The 23,726-nt window shown below is 65.9% G+C and overlaps 1 protein-coding gene across 5 annotated transcripts in view; it reads left to right on the top strand.

Annotated features, from left to right (window-relative positions):
• WSCD1 (WSC domain containing 1) overlaps positions 1–23,726 on the top strand; it is a 32,720-nt gene that overhangs the window by 2,308 nt on the left and 6,686 nt on the right. For 2 of the 5 annotated variants that reach the window (XM_047833074.1, XM_047833072.1), the window contains exons 2-4: positions 12,174–12,288; positions 13,615–13,799; positions 17,072–17,193. In XM_047833074.1, coding sequence (XP_047689030.1) covers positions 12,251–12,288; positions 13,615–13,799; positions 17,072–17,193 — 345 coding nt within the window. In that variant the 5' untranslated portion in view covers positions 12,174–12,250. Of the gene's footprint in view, positions 1–286; positions 387–7,058; positions 7,720–12,173; positions 12,289–13,614; positions 13,800–17,071; positions 17,194–23,726 lie in introns of those variants that run through there. The other 3 variants (XM_047833070.1, XM_047833071.1, XM_047833075.1) reach the window with 3 other exon arrangements.

Raw genomic sequence — 23,726 nt, 5'->3', positions numbered from 1 at the left:
CGTGTGCGCGCGTGCCCCGCCCGCCTGCCCGCTCCCTCCCGCGGGCCCCCGCCCCCAGCACGACCCCTCCCACGCGGCGGGCCGAGCGGGCGCCTCTAGGACCCGGCGGCGGCCGGCCGCTGTCCCCGGGCCGCGCGAGTGAGCATGTGCAGAGCCCGCCCGCCGCCCGCCCGCGCCGCCCGGTCGCCCGCAGCCCCGGAGCCTGGTGGCGGCGCCCTGTGCCCGGAGGGGGGGGGGGGGGGGCGCGCGTCGGGCCGCTCGCGGCGGGGGGGGGGGGGGAGGGTGGGGGCGCCGGGGCTCCGGGTGCTGCGGGGCCGCGAGGCTCGGTGCCCGGGAGCGGGCGCGTGGCCGCGGGAGCGGGCGCCCCAGCCGGCCGCGATCGCGGGGTGAGTGAGTCCTGTCTCCGGGGCGCCCCGCCGGGACCCCCAGCGGGACCCCCAACGGGACCCCCCGCGGGGGCGGGGGCGGGCGCGCTCCTTCCCAGCCGCCCGCGAATAAGTTTGTGTAGACGCGGCCGGAGCGCGGCGGGGGTGCACCTGCTCCGGGCGGCGGGCCGGGGAGAGGGGTGTGGGTGCGCGCGCGGGGGCAGCGCTCGGGAGGGGCCCCGGGGGGCGGGCGGGGGCGCGCAGGGCAGCTTTGGACGCGGCGTCCCCTCCTGGAATCCTCGGCGACCGTCAGTGTCCGCGGAGGGAGGGAGGGAGAGGCGGATCCGGCCGGGCAGGGGGCGAGCGCGGGGTTCGGGGTGCGCGCTGCCTCTGGCAGGAGCCGCTCACTCACCCAGAGAGCGAGGCTTCCGGTCAGCGGAGGGCTCTGCCCGCTGTCTCTGGGTGAACTTGAACAGGGGCAGAGGCAAAGGCGAAACGTAGGTATTCGCGGATCTTGTCCGGAAAATTACCCCAAGTAGTGGAGGGAGCCGTGCACCTCCCCAGGTGTGGACGCAGCCGGACTGGGGGCTGCTCACTGCGTTCTTCTTTTAAGTCTGGAGCCTCAGGGTGGCCCCGCCGGTGGTCTGGTTCCCCGGGATGGCACGTGCTGGCTCGCCCCCCACCCCCCGCCCCTGCCCCCGTGGGTAGGGGGTGGCGCAGAGGGACTCCCGTCCTTGTCTGAGCAGGGGCACGCTGGACACCGGGGTTCGGGCTGCCACGGCCCCGCGCCCTTCCGGGGCTGCTGCGAAGATGGACAGACTGGGAACTCTGCTGTACTTTTCTGACAGATGCAGACGCTGTCACCCTCCTGTCGCTGGAACCGGGAGGGTCCCACGTCAGGCTCAGGAGATGGGCCTTTTGTTTTCTCCTGTGAATTGCCTGGGAGGCCCCGGGCAAGGGAAGGGAGTGAGGCCGTGGGGAGGGAGGCAGGAGGGAAGAGCCGGCCCCTTCCTGATGGTTGCAAACTGCAGGAGAGGAGGCAAAGGGGAGGTTCCCCAAGTGTGCCCCTCACCCCCCCCATACCCTCGGCTGGGGCCTCAGAAGCCCCTTGGGGAAGGTGCCCAGTGGCCACCAGAGCCCCTGTAAGCTGCAGCAGAGTGGCTGTCTCCCAAGCGCTCCCCGAAGGAAGCTTGGCGAGTGGCTGGGGGTGGGGGGCTGACCCGGCAGCCCCCCCTTCCCCAGGAGAAGCCCCCGCCCACGGCCGCGTGCCCCCATCCCCAGCATGAGTATTTCCCAGCTCCCTGGAAGCTTGGTCTGGGGGTGAGGGGCTCCCCCTTTTCGGCGGCTGCTGGAGCCCTGTGGGGTGTGTCCTGTGGCCTGCAGCCCATCCGCCGGAAGGGAAAAGAAGCCTGGTTAGGCAGAAGGCCAGACCCCATCCCTGCCCTCCTGTGTGCCCAGGCAGGCGGGGGTGCTTGTCCCGGCCGCCAGTCTCCGGCCAGGTCAGTTCAGGCCCAGCCCCGGGGAGCGAGTCACGGGGGCGGCTCCCCCTGCCTGGAGCCCAGGACCGGGTCCTGCCTGAGCAGGCACTCTTGGGAAGGGCCGGTTCCCCCGTAGACACTCGCGGCTCGTGCTCCCGTCTGGCTCAGACCCCGGTCGGCCGCGGGGAGGCCGCCGCACAATGATCGGAAGTGTGCTGCTTGCGCAGACTGTGGTTGGTGAGAACCGCCTGCCGTGTGGACGTGTGATGTGGATGGAAGAGTAGGCTAGATTCATTTTGTGAGCTACTGACGCGGGCACACCTGTTGGCTGCTAGGGCCCCTTCCTTCTCCTGGGCTTCTCTTGCTGCTGGAGACAGACCCTCCGGGACCTGAGCCCCTCCCAGAGGGCGGCTGTCTTGGCCTGAGGGGGCCCGGAGGGTGCTGAGGACAGGGGTGCCCAGGCGCCCGCCCGGGAAGCCCCCATCCCAGCGCCCGCAGGAGCCAGAGGGGCGAGGCTGAGCCTGCCCAGACTTATCCGAATCGCCCAAGGGGCTTGAATAACCCTCAAGGGTTCGCCATCGGGTGGGAGAAACAGAGGAACAAAACAGGGATCTATGAAAGAGGGGGCCCAGCGACAGACCAGAGAGCTGGTGATGGGCTGTTTCCAGAGGGTTCCACTCCTGAGTAGGGGATGGACGCGCCCCTCTCCCCTGAGCCCTGGAGGGTGGCGGGGTGCACCGATTCCTGGGGGTCTGCCCTGTGTTCCACTCGGAGGTGCCCGCGGGGGGCTCACGGGCCGGGAGGGAGAGTGGGCAGAGCGGCTCGGAGCGCTGACTCCAGGCGGGACACGTCAGCCGGGGTCAGCTCACAGAGCATCCCGTCCCGCCGTCGAGCTCCGCCTCAGGGAGCATCGGACCTGAACCTTGATGGCCACAAAGCATGCGCGAGCCGTACGAGGAAGGGCACGGGGGCCGGGGGCACTGTGCTTGGGACACGGCCTTCTGGAAGGACCCTTGAGAGGAAGGGGCTGGCAGACTGGGGGTCAGACCGAGAGGCCTGGGCCTGGCCGTCCGAGTCCTGCGGACACGTTGGAGGCTGCAGCATTACTGTTTCCTTCTTTAGAAAGATCACTTTCTTAGGCTTGGCCTTTGCGAGAAGGGGAGTATCCACACAATGTGCACGGAGCTGAGCAGGGCGGAGGCCTGCAGGGGTGAGAAAAGACAGAGGAGGGCTAATCCAGAGCCCTGAGCCCAGCTGGAGGCTCATGTGGACCTGAGGACCCCTCCCCACTGTGCCGGCCGCGGGTCCTGGAGGCTGGGACTCAGCTGCTGGGACCCCACCGCCCGTCTCTCATCGGGAGGGTGACGTGCTGGGCCTGCTCCTTTGTCTTTAAGGCTCTCACCCGACTGGGAGCACGTGGCTCTGAGCCCAGAGGGTCCCCGTCCCCACTGCCCTGGCCACAGGTGCGGAGATGCTTCTGGGGGCCTCTGGAGTCTCCCTCCTCACCTGCCACCGCCTGTCCTCTCTGGCCGGGGAGGGGACGGAGGCAGTCACGTGGCTGAACCCCGGCGGCCGGGAGTCAGGCCCCGGCCTCTCCGAGGGCTTTGTGCAGCCCCCAGGCCCCACGGGCTGCCCTTCTCCTCTCCCCACTGCCACCGTCACCTGCCCAGTCCCCGGACCCCTCAGCCTAGCTGAGAGGCGGGAGCCTGTGTTCTACTCCCGGTCCCACCTGCAGGCCGGGCACCTGCTGCGCCCTGGGGCCCAGCCAGCAGCAAAGTAACAGGAGAGGGCTCGGGTGTTCCCGTCCCCACCTGCGCTAGGCCCCATCTCCCTCCCGAGACCCCACAGAAGCCCCTTTGCCCCGACTCCCTCCTTCCTGAGTGGGGCGACCCTCCCCCAGGCCCTGCCTGCCCTTCTCTGGGCTGATGTCCACCCCGTCCCCCCGAAGCACTTTGCTGGATTCCGAGATGGGAGGGGCCCCATGGGAAGAGCAGAGTGGACGGAGGAGGGGCCCGGAGGGCGGAACGCTGACCCCCACGGCGACATCAGGGGTGTGTGCCGGGGGCGGGGGGCACGCCATGCACGGCACCGTCTCCCCGAGCCTGGACCTGGCTTGTTTTCAAAGGTGCTGGTGGGGGCGCCCTGAGCTCCTTTCCAGAATAGTCCTGCCCGGTGTGGGGCTGGAGCCGGCGTGGGCGGGCTAGCCCTGGTGTCTGACCGTGGGGCCTTGGTGGCTGTGGCTCTCAAATGGGGACAAGCGTGGCGCCCGCGGGGAGGGAGGGGGCGTGCGGAGTAGCCGGGATGGGGCAGGTGAGGAGCACGGCCCCGGTGGGGTGGGGAGCACTGAAAACGAGCGGCCGCTAGCAGCATGGGGTGGGCTCCCGGCCATGCAGACAGGCCGTGGTGGGTGTGCCCCCGGGGGCTGGCAGGTCCCGCCGACCTCAAGGCTTGGCGGGAGCCCCTTGTGCAGCGGCTGTAGGTCACCCAGCCACCCCCAGGCTGCGCTCACCTGCGGTCACTCCAGAGACGTTTTCCATCCCCAAGCTGCTGGCTGTGCACTGGGATCTGGGGGTGTGGCCGGGGCCCTGCTTGGAGGGACCAGCAGCCTGGAGGACAGGCGACAGGGTAGGGGGTAGGGGTCAACGGCAAGTGTGACACTGGCGGTCCAGGGCAGGGGACGAGTTTCTCACGCTCAGGGAATGCCAGCCCCCGCCCTGCCCGAGGCAGGCGTTCTGGGCCCGGAACCAGCTGCGCGATTTTCAAGGTCCGGGGTGGCCACTGCTTTATAGGACCCTGAGAGTGGCTGTCCCCACCTTCACGTCCAGGCCCCCTCCACAGACCGGGAGGCCCCTCTGGGACGGGATGGCCCTGGGGGGGACTTTGGGGGTCCTTGGGGAAGCTGGGTGTGGTCATTCAAATCCTGACTGATGGGCCCTGACGGCACACCGGCCACCCCTCGCTTCCTGTGGCCAGTTTCCAAGTCCTGCGCCCGGCACGGCACGGGACCCACCACACACCGTGGTTCCCGACCCCGAACTGCTGACCCGCCTGCCCTCCGCCCCGGCTCTCCGAGCCTCTCCTTTCCACGGCAAGGCCTCCCTTCTCCCCGTTTATTTTCGCCGACAGAATCCCAGTCTTGTGACCGGGAGCCCTTTGTGAGCAGACCTGGAAACCCCCTTCCTAGAATTACAACGTGGACGGGCCACCAGGCCGCCCTCGAGTCCCTGTGCCTGAAGGAGCCGGACTGCTCTGTGTCCCCGTGCTTTTCTGACTTCAGGCCCCACAGAATCAGGTTCCTGGTGTCGGGATGTGCCTGTCACCGTATCCGCTCAGTCACCTTACAAAGTGTACTCAGAACAAGGGTCTCGGGGCACCTGCGCTGCCCAGGCCTCGTGCGGGCACCAGAATTATAGGAATGGGCAGGCTTAGGGGGCGGCCCCGGGCCCAGAGTTGTTCACGGCCCAGCTGTCCCAGGTGCTGACTGCTGGGCTCAGGGGTCGGCACCAGTGTGTGTGTGGTGGCGGGGTGGGGGTGGGGGTAGTCAGGAAGAGCTTCCTGGAGGAAGAGACACCGGGCTGAGCCTTGGCGGACACACAGGGATTCGCTGGGCCGAGAGGGTGGAAGAGACACAGGAGGCACTGGAGGCACAGGAGGTGCCGAGGAGGACTGCTCAGGTGCCTCCCAGATCTCGGTGCGGGCGTGTGTGCGTGCTCGCACGCACGTGTGTCGGGAAGCCGAAGGAAGGGGCTTGGCAAGAGACGAGGCCAGATGGGGGCTTGTGTGTCACGCTAAGGAGCTTGGAGTTTATCCCAGAAGCCACGGGCAGCTACGGAAAAGGGTTTTGAGCAGGGGAGCACCGTGATCAGATTTGTGCATTAGGAGGATCACCCTGGCGGCCTCGCGGAGGGCGGATTGGAGGGCCGAGGCTGGAGGCAGGGAGATCAGGCAGGATTTCTTGGGATTTTCTCTATGGTTTTACAAGTCTGACGAGGCTGGCCGGGGCGGGCCTGGCGTGCACCAGCTTAACGAGAAAATAAAAGGTCTGGAGGCCCAGCCGAAATGGCTTCCCGGCTCAGAGTTTAAATCTGTCTGCTGCTGATTATCGAGCCCACCCCACCCCCCGCCCGAGCCTCGGGGGGGTCCCTGCACTCTCGGGGGCTCAGGTCGTGGAGGCTGGGGGTTGAATTGGAAAGGGTGGTGCCGGTCTGGCCGCCCCGGGAACGCCAGCCCACAAGAGCCCAAACATTGTCTTTCCACGCACACCAGGCTGGCTGTTCCCTGCGCACAGAGTGGTCATTGAGGGGCTGCGGGGCCTGGCGGGGGTCCCGGGCCACGTTAGTCACGCTGCTGGGAGCTTTTCTTCCCGGGACAAGACTGTCCTTGTGCTCAGGGGCAGCCGGGAGCAGCCGCCCGGCTCCCGGCAGCTGCAGAGGCCCCCGCCGGCCCCTCGCAGCGCACTTCAGAGGCACCGCCGACGGGGTCCCGAGCCCAGTGTGAGCGCGGAGGCCCGGGGCAGCGAGGGGCGGCCCTGAAGGCCGCTCCGGGCGCCCTGCTGCCTTCCCACCAGGTGCCCCAGGCTCCATAGCAGGTGTACGGCCCCACCCCCTCTCTTGTGCTGAAGCCTCTGCAGACGCAGTTCCCAGAACACAGCCTGCCGTCCCCGTGCCCACCCGGGAGGGACTCGGCAGGTCGTACACATGTATCGAGCGCCTGCTGGGTACTCCCGCCCTGGGCCGGGCGCCCTTGTGCGTGCTGGCGTCCATCGCTGGCCGGGCCGTCTGCGGTACAGGCTCTGAAACGCGCCGTTCCAAAGCTGGGCTCCTCGGTTCGCCGGCTGTGTGCCTTTGCCTCCTTTTGCGTCACCTGTAAAGTGGGGCTGCGACCGTGTCCACCCGGCTGGTCGGTTGCCCCGAGGGTTAAATGAGATGATACGCCAGGAGGGTTCGGTGCGGAGCCGCCCCTGAGCCCTTCCTTCACCGCTGCCCCAGTGGAGGGCCTCACGCCCGCTTTGTGCGCGGGGAGGCCGGGGCCTAACGGACTGGGCCGGTGTCGCTCCGCGGCCGGCGGCCGGCGGCCGGGCGGGGACCGAGCCCCCCCGTCCGTCGGGTGCTCCTGCAGCACCGCCGGGCCCTGGGGCGGAGGGGCTCCCGGCCCTGGCGCGGGGGCCGCGGTGGGCCCTTCCGTCGGTGTCAGCGCGCGCTCTCTGCTCTTCCAGATCCCGGAGCTCGGCGATGGCGAGGCCGGCGACCCTGGGGCAGAGGCCGCAGCCGTGGGGCCCCGTGGCCGGAGCCGCGTGACCGAGTCGTCGGAGCACCTGCCGGAAGCGGGGCGGGAGCGCGGCGGGCGTCAGGATGCGGGCATGAGGCCTCTGGAGACCCCGGGCTGCCCCCCGGCCGGGCGCTAGGAGCCGTGCCCGGGGCCCCGGCCGGGAGCCCTGCCGCCCAGGGGCATGGCCAAACCCTCCTTCCGGCTCCAGAAGCTGGTTCGCCGCACGCGGTTCCTGCTCTTCTTTCTGTCGGCCGCCTACCTGATGACGGGCAGCCTGCTGCTGCTGCAGCGAGCGCGCGTGGCCCTCCCGCCCGGGCCCCGGGCCCCCGGCCCCCTGCAGGCCCTACCCGTGGCCGCCGTGGCGCTGGGCGTCGGCCTGCTGGACAGCCAGGCGCTGCGGGCCCCGCGCGTCAGCCCGGACCTGCCGCTCGGCGTGGACGTGCCGCGGGGGCCCCCGGCCCGGGCCCGGCCCGGCCCCCGCTGGCTCCGGACCCGGAACCCGGAGCTGCGCCAGCCGCGGCGAGGCTGGTTCCACCACTTTGTGGGCGACCCCCAGGGGCCGCCCGCCCTGCGCCCCGAGGCCCCCGGGCCAGCCATCGGGGGACGAGGTAGGTGCCCGGGCCCGGTTGCCCTTCGCGCGGGCGGGGCGGCGGGGGAGGGGTGCTTGGGGGGGTGCCGCTCGATGGTCCGGCCCTGTGGCTGCCTGGGCGGGGGAGGCCCGCGGGCGGGGGAGACACGATACGGAGGACTGCGGCACAGTTGCCGGGGTCATTGCCCGCGTTTGCGTTCCCCGTGGCCGTGGCCAGCCTGGGATGTGGCCCCAGGACACCGGCAGGAAGTGGGGACGAGGCAGGGAAGAGAAGGCGGCCAGGGAAGGGACTCGGAGGGGGCGCGCATCTCAGAATGCAGCCTGGGTGCGGCTGGCGGGGAACGAGGGCCTGGGAGTCTGGCTTTGTGTTCAGGAGGTGAGACGGTCCAGGGAAGAGAGGGAGGAGCCCGGTGGCCCTCGAGTCAGTGGTGGGGGAGGAACGACCCCGATAGTGAGTGAAGCCCGGAGGATGCTATGCTCCTGTCTCCACGGAAGGCAGTTTCTCCTGGGGTCACAGAGGTCGGAGCCCTTGCTGTGGGATTCCTCAGCGAGGCTTCTGCCCAAGAATGAGGGGGACACAAGGAACTGATTCTGCAGCTCACATTACACAGGCCTGCCTTCTGTAGACCCGCCCCGGCACACCAGGAAGCTGGGTCTCTAGGCAGACTACACCACCACTCATTTAGACTAAAATGTGAATGGCTGACAAAGTCAACACGGAGTCCTCAAGAGGCAGCCATGGAAAGAGCACAGGTTTTGAAAACAGACCTGGGTTTCTGTCTTGGTGTTGCCGGGTTTTGATTCTGTGACCTTGAACAGATTTGCTGCAATTCCCCGCTGTTTCTCAGTCCATCTTGTTGAGGATCCCTGTACCGGTCTAGTATCCTCTGTGTACTCGAGGAGCCCAGGGTGGGGGCAGAACCAGATCTGCACCACAGGACTGGGGCACGGGCCGAGGGTCTTTATAACGTAGCCAGCAGAGGGCAGGGCTCGGGCGACCCAGTTACGGCCCTGGGGGCACCTTTGGGTTCAAGCTGTGTCCAGGGACCTAGAGAAGCCGTGGGCGGGGTCTAGCGACGGCCGAGGAGACGGGAGAGACTGCACGGGCCCGGAGGGTCGCATGGAGCAGCAGGGTCTTGGCCGTTGTGGGCCGGTTGGGCCGGTGACCTCCCCGAGCCCCTGGGATGCCCCGTGGGAGCTCTCTGGCTTCCTCCCCAGCGACCCCCAGCCTCCCCATGACCCAGCACGTGAAGGGTTAGTGGCTGGTGCAGCAGGAGTCTGAGACCCCCTGCAGGATGCTGGGGGCCCTGAGCGGTCAGCGGGTCAGCGCCCCCTCTGCTGTAGGCTGTTAAAACAGGTTTGAGCTCCCCCCCCAGAGCGTGAGGATACATTTGTGTTCCGGGGAGGCCGTGGTGTCAGGGGGCTGGAGGGAGAGCTTCACAGGAGGGGGCGCTGGCCTGGAAGCACCCCCCCCCCCCCGCTTCCCCCCACCGGCTCCTCACAGTGGATGGCGGCCTGCGGGCCAGCTGCTGGGGCCGCAGACAAAGAGGGCGTCTCTTTGCGGCCGGGCAGCCCGCCATGCTCCTGAAAGGGGTTCCTGCAAGGCCCGGGAAGCCGCAGGAGGCCCCATCAATCACCGAGCATTTCATTATACCTTGGACAACATCCATAATGGAATAAAATGTCAGTAAGTTTACTAGGGGAGAAATAGTAACTTCTCCGTAGCCAGTTTGTTTTTTATTGATAGTGATTTCCAAAGACATTCCAATATCTCCAAAGCCATCGTTAATAGCCTCACGGCGTGTCCATTCTGATGTGCAAATGAACAGATGCGGAGTCACAGACAATAATGCATTGCCTCCGTTTCAGCCGAAAGTAATAAATCCGCCTCAGAATGTGTCCCAGTGTGTCCCTCGGACGTCCTTCCTCCGCCGCACACCCTCGCCTCTGTCAGAGCCGGAGGAGTCATTCGGTGTTTTTCCAGGAGGGAGGCTCCCCTCCCCCTCGCCGCTGGAGCGCGCGCGTGGGTCCCGGGCCTCCTGCACCCCCGCCCCCTGCCGCCCCAGACCTGGCCGCCCCGTCGGACGCCGGCTGTACCTCGTTGTCCGGAGGACCCAGGCCCGGATGCTCCCCTTCCCGCTCCTTCGCGTGTTAACTGTGCAGCTACTATTTTCCAGTCCACCGGCTAGAGCGCAGGACCGCAGGGATGGCCGTCCCCGCCCAAGAACTCATTCACCTCCGCCTCCAGACGGCCGCCCGATGAGGAGGTGGTGTCCCCTCTCAACCCTCTGTGAGCCCGGGGGGCCACGAGCCCACTTTACAGATGGGGAAATTGAGGCACAGGCAGGGAGGGGGCTGCACGGGCCAGGCCTCGCAGCCTGGGGGTGAGGGGCCTAGATTCGTGCCCCTCACCCCGCCCCCAAACACACGTTCCACACCCGCCAGCCTCGGCCTTCGGGGTCGTGAGCCCGGCCCCCTTTACACGCTCTCGGTTAATTTCCCATCAACGGTGATAAATGTTTAACAACCCTCGAGCTTATGTTTTGGATGTTTAATTGAAAACCATAATAGACGTTCTTCTTTGCCGAGCAGCACGCCAGAAATTTCTCAAATATTAGTTTTCTTTCGCTGAGTAAGCCGGCCAAGGATAGGCGTTTATTCCCGCTGCGGCCACTCGGGTCTCAGTGGTGCTGACACGTATGTGACCCTGGGGGTCCCGGGTCCTGAGCGGGAGCAGGTGCGGCCCGACGTGTGATGGGCGTCCTGGGGCTGAGGGGACACACAGGCTCATCCCGGCGGGCAGACCTTGACAAGGGTGACCTTTGCTCCCCCCGCCGCGCCCACGTCCTGCAGGTGAGGTGTCTGCGTGCCTCGACCGACCCTGCCACCTGCTCCCCTTCCCCCGCTCTGCCTCTCCTAAGTCGGGGCCCGGGAGCCGCGTCCGGCCTCTGGGAGCATGTCGGCCTGGTTTCAGGAGCCCTGGGCCACCCCTGATGTTGGGGTGGGGGGGGCTGGTGCTGACGGTGTGCCAGACCCAGCAGGGCCCTGGTGGACACGGGACGCATGGGGATAAAGCAGCTTTAACAACAGCAGTTAGTGATAAGCATTATCGTCGTCATTGGGTGTTGACCCGTGTCAGAAAATCTAAGAATCTGGAGCAAGGGGTGGCCGCAGTGGCTGGAGTGGTCGGGAACGCCCGTCAAGGACAGGCAGGAAACAGAGGGTGGGCAGGAAGAAAGGGGCTGGTGCCGGGTGAGGCAGGTGGGTGGGCCTTTATCTGTTGGACGGTTGGGGAAACTGAGGCACAGAACGTGGCCGTAACTTAGCTGAGGTCAGAGGTGGCGTGAGGTGTGTTCACAGACAGGACGGTTGTTCTGGATTCGGTCCCAGGAGTCGGGCTTGGTGGGTCCGCTTCTGCAAACCCCTCAGCAGGGGACCAGGGATGCTGCTTGGGGCCACGATCCTGGCAGGGGCAGCAGGGAGCCTCGCCTGCCCTCGGGGTTCCCGGCCTGGTGGGTGATCCCACCGTGGAGCCATCTGGGAGCCGCCGCCGGAGGGAGGCCTTGGGCGCGTCCCCCTCCCCCCCCAGGGGCAGCCCAGTTTCGGAGGCTGCGTGTGCCGTGCGGAGTCCTGGGGGACGTCCTGGGGGAGACGGGCAGCGTCTGTATCGTGGGCGCCCCATCCACGTCTCGGCACTGCCCGTGGCGTGTGCGTGCGGCGTGGGACCGTGTGGGCTCCTGCACAACGTGGCTGTGCATCCACACACCGCACGTGCCTGCCCCGGGCGCACTGGGAGACCCCTCCTAGTCGGGGTGACAGGCAGGGCTGTTCCAGGCTCCCTCTGCCATGTTACCATGGGGGCAGCAGCACCACCGCTTGGCGGGATCACGTGCCCCCCGTGTCCCCTTCCAGGGGTGATGCCCGGACGGGTGAGGGCTCAGCCGTCCCTCGGTGCTGTCGATTCCGCACACGCTGCTGACACGTCCCCCCGGCACCGCAGGTGTTTTCTTGAAATAGCTCTTCCCCTTTGCCAGTCCTTTATTTTAGCGAAGGTCAGACTTTCCGTAACTGATTTCTTCCCTCTGGGTCATAAGGAGGTGACAGAAACCGCCCATCAGGACATTTGTGAAGGGAGGCCTTTCCAAACCTAGGGCGTGTAGGGATGGCGGGGAGGGGTCCAGGGGAGGTGATAAGCCAGCAGACGTGGTGAGCTGGGGCCGGAAGAAGAACAAGGCGTTCAGGCTGACGCCAGCCCCTGGCAGGCGTCTGTGGGGACGGTGGGCCGTTAACCGCGGAAAGAGGCAGGAAACGAAGGAGGCGGAGGGGTCCAGAGACACGGAGAAAGGTGAGGCCGCAGCCTGGTCTCCGGGGCCTCTGAGAAGTGCCTGGGCCGGCTGGTCAGTCCTGGGGGGTGTCCCACGGCTAGGACCCCTCCCGTCCCCGGGGCCTGAGTCTCTGCTGTGTTTCCCGCAGGTACGTACGTCGGATGCTTCAGTGACAGTGGCCGGGACAGAACCCTGAAGGGGGCCGTGTTTTTTGACTTGCGAAAGATGACCGTCTCCCACTGCCAGGATGCGTGCGCTGAGCGGTGAGTGTGAGTCCGCCGGGAAGGAGGTTCAGACGGTCCCCGAGCGAGGCGGTCCGTGGCAGCCGGGGAGCTGGACGGATCAGACCGCGGGTGACCGATGAGGGCACGGGCTCGCAGGGAGAGCAGGGGCTCCCCGCCACATTAGTGAGTTGTCCTCCTTCCCTGGGCCTCGGTTTCCTCCGGTGTTTCAACTACAGTAAAGGGCCTCTGCCCGCTTGTCTCCGGGGACCCTTCTAGCTCCACAGGAGAAGCTTATTTCTCTCTTGGACTCCACAGCCAGATCCGCTGATTCTGCTGCTGCCTGTTCCCCCTGCTGTTAGCAGACAGCAGCAGTGTGGCTGGAGCGGCCCCTCCCGCCGAGGCACCCAGCTCACTGTGGGCGTGCACGCATGCGTGCTCACACTCGGGAGCCGGGGGCACCAGAGGCGGCAGGGGCTCCTCGTGTGTTGTTTCTCAGACATTAGATTTGCCCACATTTGCTGTGACTTAAGTCCTCACCACCTTCTGGTTGGTTGCAATTAATTGTGCCCATTTTATAGACAGGGAAACCGAGGCCCAGAAAGGAAAGGGCGGGTCCCTGCTCGGAGGGGCTTCTACAGTTGGGACAGCATTAAAACTGACAGCGACGGTGTCCTCTCCTTCTCCGGCAGTTGGGGAGACAGACTGGGCGGTAGTAAGTGGGGGTTGGGGCCACACGGCTAGCATGCGGCCGGATGGGGATCAGTCTGGGTTTGTGGGCCCCTTTCCAGAGCTAACATCCCGTGTGGCACGCAGCAGGTCCCATTTGTAATCTTGGCTTACTTGGGTCCCCATCACAGTGGGAGCAGGTAGAGGACACGTGCCTTTGGCGGCAGGTGCTTCAGACTCGTGCCATCTCAGCCCGGGCACTGAAGTCTTGTAAATGTCGTGAGCCCGGGGCTGCGCCCTCCATGGCTGAAGTCGTCTGCGCTGGGATATTTGCACCAGGGGGACTGACACGTGCCACAGAATCGGTCTCTGGCCCTGCGGAGCTGAGAGCGGGTACACAGCACACCATGGCGCTGGACCCGCAGCTCCCGCAGGCGGTGCCTTGGGGACAAAGCTCAGGGTGACCAGAGCAAGGGTGGGGGGGCTGCTGATGGGATTCGTTTATCACAAGGAAGGGCTGCTCCCCTACATTCAGCCGATGACCCTCACATCCGTCTGAAAACCCCCCTAAGGCCAGCCGTGTGCTGACCGCTGCGGTCCCCGCCTCCTCCCCAGCCCTGACCCGAGACCATCCTGACCCAGACCTCGGTGGGTGCTGCGGTACCTGGGCAGGGGCTCAGCAGGACGCTCTCCCGGCAGGTCCTATGTCTACGCGGGCTTGGAGGCGGGGGCGGAGTGCTACTGCGGGAACCGGCTCCCTGTGACGAGCGTCGGGCCGGAGGCCTGTAACCACGAGTGCAAAGGGGAGAAAGGCTCCGCGTGCGGGGGCGTCGGCCGGCTGTCGGTGTACCGCGTCCACGAGCTGCAGCCCGGCTCCAGGAAGCGTGAGTGTGCGGCTCCGCCCCGTGTCCCTCCCTCAACCACGCCCCATCGCGCCGCGCCCCGCCCTCAGCCCCGCCTCCCCGCGCTGCACCCGCAGCCCCGCCTCCCCGCGCTGCGCCCCGCCTCCGCGGCCGCAGCCCCGCCTCCTCACGCTGCGCCCCGCCTCCCCGCCCGCAGCCCCGCCTCCCCGCGCTGTGCTCCGCCTCCTCGCCCTCAGCCCCGCCTCCCCGCCCGCAGCCCCACCTCCTCGCCCTCAGCGCCTCCTCCAGACACCGGCTGGGACTCTGGGAAGAATCTGTGCCCTCTCTATCCCAAGGCCTTTGCGGGGGGCGAGCTCGCGTGCGGACTGGGGGGCAGGCTCACGTGGCGGCGAGGGGCCGGTTAGGCTCTGCGAAGGGCTGCTTGGGCTCAGGGCCAGGCATAGCTTCCTTGTGGGCTGGCGGGAGAGAGACTCTGATCTGGCGGCCCAGGTAGGTCTGGGACATGCCGTGTGGCCTCAGGCAGCTTGGTCTGCCTCTCTGGTTCCAGTCTCTTCCGTGAAGTGCCCAGGCAGACCTAGATCTGCAGCAGTGAGGCCTACCGGAGGGTCTGGAAGTTTCCTAGCTGTTGTTTCTTGTGTGCAGCTGAGCTCCCACCAAAAGAAGGAAAGTGAAGCTTAGGGTTTAGCGTCCAAGTCGGGCAGGAAAGGAGGCTGTGGGCCTGTGGGGTGGGGTTGGACTGAGAGCTCCGCGCACAGAATTCCAGTCAAGTATAAATCTGTGCAATCTTAGATTCAAAAGAAAATACCACCTACCAGTTCAGAAAGGGTACAAAAACCCATGTGTTTTGACCTCAGCTGGAGGTGAAATTAAAAACAAAACAACAACCAAAGCAAAACCCTTGCTAAGAATTTGTAATTGCAGGGTTGCATTTGGGTGAGTTTTGCTTGACGTTCAGATTTTTACCGCCTGCCTGGTCCCGATGCCCCGGCTTGACAGTTGGCTCTCGGCGGCGTGGAGGTACCGACACAGCAAATGCGGTCTCTTTAGAGCTGCACCACCGGCCCAGGCGAATGGAGCTCCCGTAGATAATTCCTCACTGAAGATGAGCTTACGATCCCAAATTACAGGACACAGGAGGCCGTCACCAACCGCGAGGGGCAGTGAGCTGACGCTCCGGGCAGCCACAGCGAACCCCCCAAATTTCCACTGCAAGTGCCCAGCGAGGTGCGATTGAAACTCCAATGCATCCTCACTGCAAGATGATTCAGCCTGGATCCACATAACGTGATCGTCGAAAGCCTCTTTCCAAAATACCTGCCCACGTCGGAGCGTCCTTGTCGCGATGGGGACGGCCAGGCTGGGAGTGGGAAGAAGCCAGAACCTGGGAGACCTCCCCCGCCCCTGGCTGAGGTGGGACCGCCCAGCGTCCGCCACAGTGCCTCCCGGCAGTGGCATGCTCCCGGAGGGCCGGGACCCAGCTTGGAGAAGGGCCGGGACTGCAGGGGGGTCCCCGGCTCTCCGTGCCACGAGCAAACCTGCCCAGCGGGACGGAACCCCGCTGCTCCGACTCCGGGTGAGCGTGAAAGCCAGTGCTGGCGCCGTGCGTGGTGTGTCTGTGTTCAGACAGGATGCGATCAAGGACTCGGGACGGGCATCCGCGACGGCATGGAGGTCCTGACCACGCACTGTGGATTCGCTGATGAGCCGTCATCTCAGCGGACACTCGTCGACGCCTGTCCGTGGAGAACCGGAGCCCTGCACCGTCACCTGCACGTTTGCGTGGGCCTCCTGGCTGGCCTCTTGGACCTTTGACCTCCCTGGGTTCGGACACCGTCCACACGGGGGCTCCGGGCTGCCCTGCCGGCCCCTCCTGTGTGCCCTGCCGCCGACTCAAACGTCACCGTTTGACTCCAGGCTGCCCACTCACTGGGGCCACGTGGCCTGGTCACTCAAGCCGGCCCCAGGTCTTGGGTCGGCTGCACCTGCCATCACGGTTAATGTTGAAACGGTGTGAGGCTGCCCCTCCCGCAGGCTGTGGGCTGGCTGGCTGCCTTTGCCCGTCTTCCTCAAGGGACCGAGCAGACAGGGTCTGAGTCATGAGCTGCCCAGGTGACCACCCGCCTTAAATTTCAGCTTCTCGCTGGCAGGGAGCACTCACAGGAGGGAGGCCCACGGACGCGCCCCTGGGCAGTGAGTGCCCAGAAGTGCAGCTCAGCAGTGCCTCACCTTGGAGGAGCCCTCGTGCCCCGGGAGGCCCTGGACTGTCCCCTGAGCGCAAGGGGATGGCGGGCTCTCCCCCACCAGTGACACGGTGCCGTGCACAGACGGCCGGCGCCACTCAACCACCAGCCTGAGGCGGGTTACCCCACACCTCCCGTGCCCCGTCCCCTGCCGTCCACTCGCTGGGCACTTGTAGGGCCCGCCGCAGTCGGGGAAGGGGCCGCGCCCTGGTGCCCAGGCCACAGAGCCGTGGCCCATCGGGCGGGCTCCCGGGCCCCAGGCCTGGTCCTGTTCCACAGTTGTGCACGGAGACGCCTCCGGGGGTGCCGGCTGCTGCTGGGGCGTGGGGGGCACAAGAGTGAGGCAGGCATCTGAGAAACCCTGATGAATGCGGAAGGGGCACGAGCCCTCGGAGCCAAAACATTCCAGAAGGTTCATCAAGGAAGCTAGCTAGGGGCTGGACGTTTCCACCAGAAGGTCTGGATGACAACATGGCAGGAGGCTTCCTCTAACACGGGCTTGAGCATTCGTGGGGCCTGGTGGGAATTCAGGATCAGAGACAACAAGCGGGTCTGACCTGGCCGCACAGCGGTTGGTGGGGGGGGGGGGGGGGGATGGTGGCGGGATTTCACATTAACAGATGTAGTTCTCACACCTGTGCTGTGGGAACATAGAATTTTCCAGAATACCGGCCTCTTGGGTCACATAGTATAGAATCTGGCATGTAAGGGATGCTTGATCCCGATTTGTGGAAGGAAGGAGAGAGGGAAAGAAGGAAGGAGGGAAGGAGGGAAGGAAGAAAGGATGGACCCCATCCCCAGAGCTGGCAGGAGAAGCAGGCCTGAGGTCAACAGCTGCAGCCACGTGGCCCCTGTGACGAGGGTGACCGCTAGTGACAAGGTTTGGGCACCGCGGTCTCAAGAGTCCGGCCCGCCCACACCCTCTCTGGGGCGGTCTGCTTTCTGGTTTGAAACTTGCCCCTCTGAGCATGTTAGCACCCATTTCAGACCACGAAGCCACCGTTTCCCGGCGACGGGCACCATTTCTCACCAGAAACCGTTTTGTCCCCGCAGGGAGGACCGTCACGTACCGCGGATGCTTCAGGTTGCCAGAGAACGGCACCCACACCTTCCCCGACTCCCTGTTGCAGCCCAACGCGACAGCAGAGGCGTGCTCGGGATTTTGTTCCCAGAAAGTAAGGTCCTGTAACGAGTGTGTGCGGGGGTGCGGGGGGCGGGAGGCCGAGGGGCAGGTGCCGTGCCGGATGCGAAGTCTTGGGACGGAGGAGACAGGAGAGGGAGGGCCACGTGGCCGTGGCTAGTGTGGGTCCCCCAGGCTGGCAGGGGCGCGGTCGGCGGATTTGAGGCTGGCGGGACCGTGCCTTCCCGTATGGGAACTCTGACACAGGTGTCAGTTGTTAAATTGATGGGGTTTGTTAGTGAGACGTGCTGGCTCGGGGATCGGGGACAGGGCCGGGCCCTGAACCTGGCTTCAGGGACTGTGGGCACAGGTGCACCTTTGGCCCAGCCCGGGCTCACGGGAGGTGCGCGACTCTGCAGAGGCTGGGCCGGGCTCTAAGGCCACTGTCCCTGCCTCGCACCATAGCTCTGGGTGGGACATGCCCGTCAAGGCCAGATGGGGCTCGTAAGTGACGAGACCCGCAGAGCATGGAGGTCAGGGGCTGGGTCCAGCGGCCAGCCCCAGAGTGGCCCCCCGGGGGGTGGCAGGAAGCCGTGGGCGCTGGGACTCTGCCTTTGTAGCAGTGGGAACAGAGGTCGAGAAGCTGGAGCATGCTGCCCGAGGTCACGGCACCCCTACCAGGGGCAGCCGGCATTTGGGCCCATTTGGGCCCGTGGTTCTGACCCTGCAGATTGGGAGGCGCAGGAGGCAGGCTGGGGAACCCAGAGGGACGCACCCTCCCTGGTTCCTCTTGAGATGCATCCCTTGGACCCCAGATGGAGCCTTTCGTGTGTACTGTCCTCCCAGACCACAGCCTTTGACGCGGGTCTCTGCATCTCCAGTGGTTGCGGGTGCTGGGGTGCCCTCGGGCTCACAACTGGCCTGGGCCCCTGCTCCCCTGCACAGGAGCATGCCGTGGGTAGGGGGACACTACACCTGCCGTCACAGACCCCCCCCCTCCCCTCCCCCGAGAGCCTCCCCCACCCGGAATCGTGGGGACTCGGCAGGCAGGTCCAGACCAGGCTGCCTCAGTCTGCAAACCTGGAGGTGCCCCGCGTGACCTGCTTTAACCTACCGGGGTTCCGAGGGGACACACTCCCCCCGCCCCCGAAAGGGACCCCCACATGCCCCCAGAACCAGCCGGCTCCGGGAAGTGGGGCAGGCGGGGCCCAGTCTCCACACCACGCTGGGCTTCCTGTGCTGCCCTCCCCACTCCCAGTGGCATCGGGGGGAGGGGACGGGGCAGCTCCTGTTCCTGGGCCGAGGGTCGGTCTCGGGGACCGCTCCATGCTAGCACCGAGGGGCCTTCCGGTCCCCCGTCCCCCGCGCGGACATCCATCCTGCAGAGTTAACCAGTTGCCCGCTGTTAAGCGTTCTGGCTGTTTTCGCCCCCCGGGGGTGCGGGCAGAGCCCGGGGCGGGGGGACGCGGGGTCACAGCCGGGGAGGGGCCGAGATCGGCGCCAGGAGCCTGCGAAGGGGCCTGGGGGTCGTCCGCAGTTTCGGGAAGGGGCGGAGCTGGAGGACGCGGGCGTGTCCCCAGGAAGGCGAGGGGGCGGGGGCTGCGTGTGTGCGGAGGGCGCCGGGCCACGCCCAGGCCGGAAAGAGGGCGCCGTGACCGTGTGCGGCGGGGCGGGCGTGGAAGGAGCTCCACGGCCGCAGGTGAGACGCCCTGCGGGTGCTCGGTGTGGACCCCCGGGGACGGCCGGCCGGGGGGGCGGGGTCGCAGCCAGGGGGCGGATCCAGGTGGGCGGGGCTGCCGCGTCCAGGTAGAGCCACCTTCTACCCAGCGGAGTGGCGTTTGCTCCCGGACCGCGCGGCCCCCTGCCCCTCGGCACGCCCCGGGGCGTCGTGTAACGGGGTTCGCCCTCGGGGCGTCCCCCCTCCGGCAGCCCTCGTGCGGTTTCCGCCGGAGTCTGGGGGCTCCCGCCTCAGTCCAGGGCGGGGTTCCTGGCGCAGAGAAGGCGCTTCGGGTAGATCCTCGTTTTAGGATCAGTCGGTACCTCCCGCCCCTACCCACCACCTGCCGGCAGCTCCCCCACCCTGTGTGACAGCCGGACTGTCCCCTGCGGGCGAAGCCGCCCCTGGCGAGCGCCACGCCCCAGAAAGGCCAGCGGCGCCAAGGCCACAAACCCGGAAGATTTGGCGGAAAGGTGCAGACACCGAGGACGCGAGTACCGCGCGCAGCGGGCCACACGGCCACCGGAGGTGTCTTCACGGGCTGTGGTGCAGGACACTCACCGTGGAGCCACGGCTGGGATCGGTGGGGCTTCAGGAAGGCCAGTGAGGGAGGGGGTCGTCTCCCAGCTCCCCCTCCCCGGCGCGGAGGATCGCCTTTACTGTGGCTTGCTGGTCAGTAGTGAGGTTTCAGGGAGCTCCGGGGGTGTGGCTGGGCAGAAAAAGAACAATTCGGGGTGCTCTCCGCGGCCGGACGGCCTGACTCTGCCGGCAGGGGTCCGTGTCGTGGGAGTGTGAACATAGTGAAGTGGTCTCGTGGGATTTTCGGGGGTCGTGGGGAGACACCCGCCCGTCTCCGTTCTCGCGGACGCTCTCACCTGCTCCGTTGGGCCAGAAGAAGGTGAACAGGGGAGCTCAGGTGTTCACCCACCACCAGCCTGGACCTGGGGTGGTCGATCTCGGGCCCCGGTGTTTGTGCGCAGGCCCCGCGGCCGGGCCGCCCAGGGAATCCAGCTCCGTGGGCAGGCCGGCTTGTTCTCTGCGCCGCCGTGGCCCTGCCTGACCCGCCTGGATCCCGGCAGGTGCAGCTGGTCCCATGTGGGCCCACCGCCTCCCCGCTCTGCCAGGGGTTGGGTCTGTCCGGGTCTGGGTTCTGTGGATTGACCGCCTCGATGTCGGGACGTTTTCCCTTCGCGAGAAGGCTGCGCTGTCCTTTCAGGAGGCCGCTGTCCGGCACGGCTTTGTGTTTCGTGCCCTTTCTGTGCTAAACCTGTCCACGTTATACTACGTGTGTCTTTAAAGAACGTTTACCGGTTTTTGGTGGGGGGTTGGTGGTTACAGAAGTAATGCATATCTATCTTTGAAAATTAAAAAAATTTGGAGACGCACAGTTAAACCTCACCTATAACTGTAGCACGTCAGAGAAAACCACCAATGAGGTTTCACGTCCTCTGGTCTTGTATTCCAAGTGTATGGGGATTCGTTTCTTGAAGATTAAACCTTTCCCTCCGTGTCTTCCCTGGGCTGGGTGTGTCCCGCGTGGCTGCCAGGACCCTCGCCCCCCACTGCTGGGCCTCTGGGCTCTGCCTTTGCTGCCCGGCTGTTGTATAGAACTCATTCCCGAAGGCCCACCCGTGAGCAGGGTCCCAGCTGTTTCCTCGGGCTGTGTCATCAACGTTTCTGGAATCGCTGGAGTGAAGGATTTGTGCATTTCTTGTGTGTGCTTGTGAGCCTTCCGGCACATTCCGAGAAGCGACTCTTCTGGCCCCATTCTGAGGATGGACCGTGGACGGTGGCTTCAGAGTCAGTGACCCGGGCACGTGTCCCCACATGGCCACGTCCCGCCTCGAGGTCCTGGCCAGTCTCATGGCCCCAAGCCGTGGCATTCTCATGGATTCTCATGGATGCGATTCGAAGCCACAGGTCCTGCCTCCATGGCTGCCCCTCCACCCACACGGCCCCCACTTTGCAGCCACGCAGGAGGACACACGCTCAGTGACGGGCTCAGTAGACAGGCTCCCGTTCACCCTGACTCGCCCTCCTCCCGCAGCATCTCTCCCGTTTGGGCCTGGATGTCCAGACCGGCCTCCGGAGAGAAGGCTCACGGTGAGCTCCGTGCTGGTTCAAAGATTTCACCAAAAACCCCACTGTTCGTGTGTCCGTGTCCACGGAGTTGAATGTGGTGTGTGGCGGAACCCGGGGCTGGGAGTCCAGAAGCTTCTGTCCCTGCTCGCCCTCTCACAGCCTGAGGTCTTGGGCAGCTCGCCCCTGCTTCCACGCCTCAGTTTCCCCTTCTGAAATCTCACGTCTTTGTAATTCCCTGTAATCCTGGAGACCCTGCGAAAGGCGCTCCAGGAGGATGGAGACAGAGGTGATGAGACCCAGACGGCCCGGTGGGACGTCCCCTCCCTGACCCCCGGCCACGACCACCCCTCGCATACGGAGAGCCCAGCTCTTGCTGTGACCCAGTGCCCGTTGCCCACAGGCAGCCCCCCGCCCCGCACGGCAGGCCCCGCATGCAGTTCCGGGGGGCGTGCACCCCCTGACCCCATGCCGCCCGAGCAGGCTCCGCTTTGTCCCTGTGAGGGAAACAGCCCCACGTCTCTGTCCTCCACCTCCTGCCTCCGTCTCCCATCGCCGTGCTCTCTCCTCTGACTCTGAAGCCCGGGTGGGGGAGGGGGCAGCGGGGAGGCTGGCGGAGAAGAGATTCATCAATATTTAATTTTTATGGAAATCGTGTCCTAGAAATCCCCAAGGGGCTGAAAATTGTTCTGTGTTTTCGGAATCCGGTGATGTCCTGAAGCGGTTATGTTGTAAATAAACCGCATTACTGTCTCCAGTCCCCCCTTGCTCCGCCCACGACAGGGAACTTGACTGTTTAATCCACTCGAGGGAGCGGAGGGGCCAGGGTCGCTGCCGGGTGGGGCGCAGGGTCGCGGGGCAGCCACCGCAGCTGGCGAGGGGTCCCGCGTGCTGGCCTTTTCGTCCCTGAGCAGGACATCCAGGACACCGGCACCCGGGAACCTGGTGGCAGGAGGGCTTAGGTGGAGCTGGGGCTCAGGCGACCCCAGAGGGCTCACCCCCAAGTGTGTTACCAGCACCTGTCGGCGGGGGGGGGGGGGGGGGGGGCGCTTCACCCATTAGCTCCTTCCCTCCTTCGCCGTTCGTCCCTCGGGCATCCGTTAGGCATTCTCTGGGGCGTGGTCTCTGCTGGGGATTTGCACACGTGATTCTGAGCGAAGGGAACCAGATGCCAAGTTTGCACTGAGGGATCCTGTCCATAGGACGCGGTGGGACAGACTGGATCGGCCCAGTGGCCGTTGGCGGGAGGGAGGGCGTGGGGAGGGCCGACGAACCGCGCGTGTGGGGGAACCACCGGGGGCCTTGCTGCGTGTGCGTCAGAGCAGACTGGACAGTTCTTGCGGAGCAGAGTGTTTCACTGTGGTCCCGAAGTCCCACCTCCACCTCGCAGTGAAGCAGAGCCAGAGAGCTCAGCAAGGGCACAGGGGTCCTGTGAGGGTGGGAAGGGCGCAGAGGCACGAAAAGGGGTGGCCAGTGAAGGCCTCTCTGAAAAGTAGGCTTGGAAAAGGGTGCCCGGGGGCAGGACATTCCAGGCCGAAGGCACAGCAGGTGCAAAGGCCCTGAGGTGGGCACGGGCCTGCCGTGTGTGGACCAGTAAGGACTCCGGTGTCACAGCTCACCAGGCTGCCTGAACGACGTCCCACGGATGAGGGCTTGCGTGACACAGGCTTGTTTCTCCCGGTTCTGGAAGCCAGAAGCCCCAGATGGGGGGTTTCTTCTCAGGCCTGTGGGCTGAGATGGTCTTTTCCCTGTGTCTTTACACGGTGTTCTGTCCATCTGTGTCTTAATCTTTTCTTAACGATGACGCCAGTTAGATTAGATTGGAGCCCCCCCTTCCCCCGCCGTATTTTACCTGAACTACGTCCGCAAAGGCGCTGTCGCCGGATACAGGCCCGTTCTGAGGCTGGGTTAGAACGTCGGGTGGGGACACATTCCACGTCGTGCTGAGGGATGGTGGGGGGGGGGGGCCTGCTGCAACTGCTGGAGGGCTTGCCAGGCTCTGCTCTGCACCCCCATCCAGGCCCCGGCCCTGCACCCCAACACTGGCTGGCCCCGGCCCCGTGGCCGAGCGAGTGACCGGTGAGGGCTGGGGCCGCTGCGGCGGGGGATCTTCACAGGGGTCCGTTCTCGGTGGGTCTGCCCTAGAAAGAGCGTCACACGCCCAACAGGGGGGGTGGTCTCCATCCTGGGCTTTGGGGGCCTGGGAGGGGGGCCCGCGGGCAGAATTTCCGTACTCAAACTGTCAGGTGCCCCGAGCATCCGAGGACGGCAAAGTCCTGAGATGGGAGCAGGGGCCCCTGGGACGCGCTGGGCCCACGCGGGGCTGTCCCGCTCTCAAGCTTCCAACACTGGGAGGGGGCGGGGAACACGCCCGAGCGAGCTGGAGCCCCCACGCCAGGCTCCGCATCGCCCTCCGGCAACCGGGGCCCGGCCCGGTGACTTCTCTGAGCGTGGACAGAGATCCTCGGCTTTGCCAAACCACACGCAGAAAACACTATTGATTTTCTTTTATTTATTTGTTTATGAGATTTTGCTGTGGGCAAAAAATAAAAAGGTCGGTGCGGCGTTGCTGAAGCTGCGAGACGCTTCCCGTGCCTCCCGTCTCCCTCCCTGGACGCTCCCGGGCTGCCGAGAGGCGCGGGCAGGCAGGGGCGAGTGGGGCTGAGTGCCCTGAGTGTCCTGCAGGTGTGGGACCCTCCTCGTCCCGTCCCCAAAACAAACGAGCAAGGCGGCCTCCTTGCCCGTGTTCGGTGGTGAAATCCAGAGAGGTGCGGCACCTTGTCCGAGGTCGC

The sequence above is a fragment of the Prionailurus viverrinus genome, chromosome E1 (assembly GCF_022837055.1).
Source record: "Prionailurus viverrinus isolate Anna chromosome E1, UM_Priviv_1.0, whole genome shotgun sequence".
Taxonomy (NCBI): Eukaryota; Metazoa; Chordata; class Mammalia; order Carnivora; family Felidae; genus Prionailurus; species Prionailurus viverrinus.
Note: the sequence above shows the minus strand (reverse complement) of the source record. Positions and strands in the feature narration are given on the sequence as shown.